The 6331-nt window shown below is 39.3% G+C and overlaps 1 protein-coding gene across 1 annotated transcript in view; it reads right to left on the bottom strand.

Annotated features, from left to right (window-relative positions):
- Positions 1–6331, bottom strand: part of LOC101857136 (multidrug resistance-associated protein 1) — a gene marked incomplete in the record, with an annotated part of 46366 nt that overhangs the window by 17499 nt on the left and 22536 nt on the right. The window contains 6 exon segments of the mRNA XM_013087043.1: positions 472–577; positions 1843–2032; positions 3103–3196; positions 4563–4758; positions 5266–5433; positions 6210–6331. The exon segment at positions 6210–6331 is cut by the window's right edge and continues 55 nt beyond it. Of these exon segments, the coding sequence (XP_012942497.1) occupies positions 472–577; positions 1843–2032; positions 3103–3196; positions 4563–4758; positions 5266–5433; positions 6210–6331 (876 nt within the window).

Here is a 6331-nt window from a genome sequence, read left to right as displayed (position 1 = left end):
GTAATAAAGAGGTGGGGGTTTTTTTTGGGGGGGGAGAGGGGGTGATACCAAATTATGTTACGATACCAATATACCACTTTAGGTCTATGATGTCAAGACTGGTTCAGGGCAGATGTGTTCACACACTGAACATGAATATACCTTGTGATCTGGTCTAGTTTCTCTACCTCTTGCCCGAAAAACATCAGTGAAGAATTTCTAAATGGATTAGTTTGAACTTGTTAAAAAATTTAATAAATTATGTCTTTAGTTTGCTCAAACTCAAACACATCTAGTTGATTTCCCGGAAACAATTTGAGTGGAGGTAAAGAAATTTTGACAAAGCAAGGCAGATATGATATGCTCACATAATGAAAATATGTTTCTCTTCCTGCTTCCCAAATAACACCACTAAAAACTTTACAAAAGGTAAAAATGGAATTTGGTTAAATATTCATTTATAAATTATGTCTTTAGCTTGCATTAGCTCACGTGTGAAGATGCTGGCTCCAGAGTGGCAGGCATATAGAAACACGGCAATTCCACAGGTCCAGGGTCCGATGGCTTTCATATAGTGGATGAAAATGTCCAGCTTGACCTGTGAGAAAGGCAGAAGGGTAAACTCTGAACGTTTCGCTACTTCTGAATTACAAAGTTTTATCTGACGTTTTTGGCCGTTTTGAGGTCATAAGACTTTGAGGTCAGAAACCGAATGTTCTATCTATTCCATCAAAATCTTCAGATTATTTTGAGTCGTTATGAAGATATTCAAAGAACTGCATTCGAAAAAGTTTGACATGATGTGAAACACAAAATCTTTGACGTCAAATCTCTCAAAACTAGGTACTGAGCAGATAGAACTTTGGAATTCTGAGGTAGCTATTTGCTTCTTGTTGTTGCTGTATTAACACACACTGGTTATCTAGAGCAGGGTGGGAGTTGAGATCAAGGAGCAGCTCCGTGTGAAACAAAGATTTGCACGAGAGTCCTCTGAATGAAAACGTCAGTAAATAGATTTGACGCAAAGTCAAACTCGAGCTTTTTGCGGACAGAGTAAATTAATTGTATTTTATCTTGAGGAAACCTGTATAAAAAGCGATTTGAAAGTTTATTTATTTCATTTTTTTTCTTACTAAAAACAACGTCCCTCCCCAACCCTCCCCCAACCCAAAAACAAAAAACAAAACAAAAAAGGGTGTGTTTATTTCCCCCTTTAACTCCTCATATCCTGCAAATTATCCCCATTTTCTTCTTTCTCACATTTCTCATCTTCTGATTCTTTACATGTATCGGGTCTGTTTCCTTCCCTCACCTTTATTTTCATATTTTGCTCTCTTCTTGATATGTTCTAGTCGTTTCTGTTTCTAAATTAATAAGTTGAATATTTAGAACACTTTTCTTTAGTCAAAACACAACGTTTTATGTTACTTTTGTACTTTGTACTGTATTGTAAAGCGCTCAGAGCCTGCGTACTTTAATCGGGGTTGAGCGCTATATAAATGTCATTTATTATTATTATTAAAGTGCGTACTCATCGCTCCTTTTTCACTTGCCGCTTCTCAACCATTGTCTTTTTTTCCATTTTTCTTCTCGTCCTCATCACATAACCTCTTCCTTCTCCTCATCCTCCTTCTCCTCCTCCTCCTCCTCCTCCTCCTCCTCCTCCTCCTCCTCCTCCTCCTCCTCCTCCTCCTCCTCCCCCTCCTCGTCCTCCTCCTTCCCCTTCTCCCTCTTCTCCTCTTCTTCTTCTCCTCCTCCTCTTCCTCCATCTCCTCCAATCTTCTTTCCTCCTATGTTATCTTTTTCCTCCACTTAAAAATCCCACCATTAAATTTTCATGATCTCTACTACTGTCCCACTTACCTTTCCTTCAGCTCCCTTCTCCTCCTCGATCAACCTCTCTCCCGCCACCGGATCCTTCTTGGGGATATTCAGAGAGGATTCCAGGATTTCATCAACAGCACTGCGCTGTCTCTTTGGCTGTACACTTGACCGGCGTCTGGGGGCAGACTGGGACTTGCGCCGTCTCAATGAACCAGAGTTTCCAAAACTCCTTCACACGAGAGGGACGATAGAATGAAAAATAAAAACGAAATCACTGGCTTGCCTATTTGGGTTATCACTGTCTGTAAATGTGAGGCAGCGTGGTGGAATCAGGCTGTCGTCAATTTTTGGGCATGTAGAGTTATTGAAATTATCTTAAAGCTTGTTCACTTGTCTTTATTTGGATGAAAAAATCCATTTATCTTGAATACATGTCAAGATATTTGCAAAAGAAGGAGGTGGGGGTCACTTGTTTTCAGAGGTAAAATTAGTGAGAAAAGGACTGCCAAAGATTAGTTATTTCCTTAGCCTAAGAGTCCGTGGTAACTGTAAATTTACATTTTTTGTGCCTTTAATCAACGTTTTTCGGAAAAATCCACACAGAAATGAGTTCTTTAATGGACATGAAAGGTGTTGAGCTAAAAAAAAAAAGATAAAAATTCACAAACCTGCGGAAATAAGCAAGTTTCTTCACTTTGATCATTTTGACGAGAGCCTGATTCCACCACGCTGTCTCACAAATGGTAACTATTTGCCCCCCCCCCCCATCCCCAGCGCGTGATAGGAAATAGAAACTTTTAATTTGTTCCCCTCACAAGTTTGTTTTTCCGCATTCTTAAAAAATGCAGGGAGTTGATGTTTGATGTTGTCTTCATAACAACTTGGTTATTTGAGGGGACATGCTCTTTGCTTCAGGTAGGCTATATCTCCTATAGGACCAAACCGATTGAGCGGCTTATCGGAGGGCACCACAGGTAGGGTCTACTTCTTTTCTTTCTCATTGTTTTTTTCTACCAATCTGTCTTGCTTATTCTCTGAATTGTATGGGTGTTATTCCATCGATGTGCTTCTCTTCACTCAAACTCAAACTCAAACTAAACTAAATGGATTGAGAGACAGAAGTAAGGAGTCTTGACAAGATTCTAAATTTAAATGCCACTTTGGGAATTCAAACCATGCCCCCCCCCCTTGCACCACAATCAAGCTCGAAACCGGCTGAGACAATGAATCGGCTTCGTGAACATCACTGGAGGGATAGTGTTGTGTTCTGACAGCGCCATGGTAGTCTCAACCACTCACTTTGTTTGCTCATCTTCTTGGGAAGAATGCCCTGACATAACAGGTCCGCTCACGGACTCCAGTCTTTCAATCACTTTGCGCTTCAAAGCTTCCACTGAAAAAAAAGTGTCACAGTTTGAATTAAAGGAAATTATGAAATACAAAACAATGCCCCAAACATAAAATGACAAACTATGGAAAGATGAAAGAGACTGAAATGTGAAATTGATAATGAGTTGAAGAGCATTTGAAACACAACCTATTTGAATTTACATCTTAAATGGAGACAAGACGCATTTTTATACTAGATTGATAAACATCTCCATTAGAAACATTAAATTACACTGAATTAAGTCTCTAACTCCTGCCTTACCCTTCCCGAGGTTGCAGAGAAAAACCCCCACTGTAGTGTTTGATGTACAGACGCCTACAAGTCTCTGCCTTAGAAGGACACATCTGTTTGACATCTTTGGCCGTTTTGAGTTACTATTACCATGAGGTCAGAAACCAAATGTTCTATCTGCTCCATCAAAATCGTAAACGTATTCGGAGTCATAATAAAGATATTAAAAGGGTTGAACATGAAAAAGCGTGACATGTTGTGAAACGCAAAATATTGAAGGGGCTACACCCTCAAAGTCCCAATTCGGCTCAAAATTATGGAATTTGAGTTGTAGGCATTTTTAGCTTCCTCAGCCTCTACTACAACTATTTCATCGCATAAGAACCCCCCATAACCGCTTTTTTACCATACCGGGCATGTTCATCACCACCATTTCCTCATAATAAGTAAATATATTATTTTTCTTTATCGGCTGTTTTCTCAAAACGCGACTTTCTTTAATAACTCCACCATATTTTACCCAATTTTCATGAAATTATCACAGAATGAAGAGAAGATGTAATACTAAAAATGTATTTGTTGAAATTTTGATATATGGAATATATTTTTTTTGGTGGTGTCTGGAGTGTGGATTTTCTCGGATTTTTTTGCAAACTTGAATGCTAACTCAGGAATACATTCATTAAAAAATTTCTAATTCGTTTAGGACAAAAACAAAAGACGTATTTTTAGATTTAATGTTTGTTAACACGTGTGCCAAAAAAACCCCCCAATCAATTTCCAGGAACAATAAGTGCGGTATTCATTACGAAAGACATGTCAACAAAATCCAATATGGCGGCCGTATCTATGGAAACAAAACTATTTTTCTCAAATTTGATTGCAAATTTTAAGACTCCTTACTATGCTTGTTATATGTGTGAAATTTGGTAAAATTTGGTCCAGCAATAAGCGGGATAGCCTTCAAGTGTAGCCCCTCCCCCTCCCTTTAACGTCAAATTTCTCAAAACTAGGTACTGGGCAGATACAACTTTGTTGTTCTAAGGTAGCGAAGCGACACACTGAAGCCCGGATGATTAAGTTCCAAAAATAATACATGGAGATCGTACTAGAGGGTGACGTTCCCTTTAACCGTTACCTTCTGGATCAACTTCACCCTCAGAGCTGTCCTCCATATTGTCCTGCAGATGTTCCTTAAGGAACTGTGCGAAGGCGCCATCTTTGCTGAGCAGCTCCTCATAACTGCCGACCTCGCTGACCCGGCCGTCAGAGAGCACCACAATCTGGTCCACCAGGGGGAGCCAGTGCACGCCGTGGGTCACCAGGATACGGGTCTGGGTACAAATAGCGGTTCAAAGTAAGGAATGCAGAGAACATTTCATGTGAAACTTGTTGAATCGTTCTAAATGGCACTATTCTTTTTAAAAGTTAAAAAAAATCCATTTTAATTGATCCTCACTTGGACATGTACCTTATGCAGTTGCGAGCGCCGTAAAACGTCTACTAAAAAAAAAGGACATGTAGAAAATAATATTTTGAGACCTCTCCATAATTCGTATACATGTATTTCTGATAATGATCACGCTCCTTTGGCGATTACATTATAAACAACAACAAAACGAAACAAAACAAGAAACAAACATAGTGTCGAAGGTCGATCCCAATCCCATGAATCTGTATTGACAAAGAAGCAAAAGAACAATAAGCTAAATATTTTACAACATGAAAAGAAATTACTTCTTTAAAAATATGGTCCACAAGGAAAAAGGAATCAATTATTGTAGAGAGATTTTTGAAATGATATGGGGAGATATGGTAGAACAAGTCAGCACAAGTCTTACCTTGTCTTTCAGAAGGCCTCTGTGACTGAGGACGTTAGTAAAGATGTGTTTGCCCACGTGACTGTCCACGGCACTGAGCGGGTCGTCCAGAAGGAAGATGTCCTGGTCACTGTACACAGCCCGGGCCAGGGACACGCGCTGCTTTTGACCACCGGACACGTTTATGCCCTGGGACAAACAAGTTTTCACTAGATGGACATCGTCATTATTGAGCACCGGACATATTTATGCTCTGGGAAGAGACAGCATATCTTAAGATAAACCGAGTCTTTATTGACCACCGGATACGTTAGTTCAGTTGATATCGTGCTAGATTATGACGTTTAGAAAACATTTGAAACTACATGAACATGCAATCATGCAATATAAAAAAAGAAAAACCACATTCTTAATATGTATGCACTCTATTTTAAAGACATCATTTGATTCACTTTACTCAGCAAGACATTTCCTTTTTTCGTCTAGGGAAAAGATAATATGTGAGGCAGCGTGGTGGAACCAGGCTCTCGTCAATTTTTGGGAATATTGAGTTATTGGTACTATCTTAAAGCTTGTTCATTTGTCTTGCTTTCGATGAAAAATTTACCCATCCATCTTCAGTAGAAGTGGAGATATTTTGGATTGAAGGAGGTGGGGGGTCACATGGATTAAGAGGTGATATTAGCGAGAAAATGGCCGCCAGACTTTGGTAAATTCCAAAGCTGGAGAGTCCATGAAAACTGTAAATTTATATTTTTGTGCCTTTAATCAACGATTTTGGTGAAATCCTCAAAGGAATGTGTTTGTAAATGGACATAAACGTTGTTGAGCCAAAAAACAAAAATTTGATAAAAATTGCTAAGCAATTATTTTGACGAGAGCCTGATTCCACCACGCTGCCTCACATATGTTGCAATTGATTCAAGGTTTATTTGTATTATCGTTATCGAGCTGATACCACTAACCTTTTCTCCTATTTCCGTTCGGTCCCCAGCAGGCAGAATCTCCAAATCTGACTTGAGCGCACACGCTTCGATGACCTCATCATATCTTCGGTAGTTCAACGGAGACCCGAATAGAATATTGT

Source organism: Aplysia californica, unplaced genomic scaffold (assembly GCF_000002075.1).
Source record: "Aplysia californica isolate F4 #8 unplaced genomic scaffold, AplCal3.0 scaffold00536, whole genome shotgun sequence".
Taxonomy (NCBI): Eukaryota; Metazoa; Mollusca; class Gastropoda; order Aplysiida; family Aplysiidae; genus Aplysia; species Aplysia californica.
Note: the sequence above shows the minus strand (reverse complement) of the source record. Positions and strands in the feature narration are given on the sequence as shown.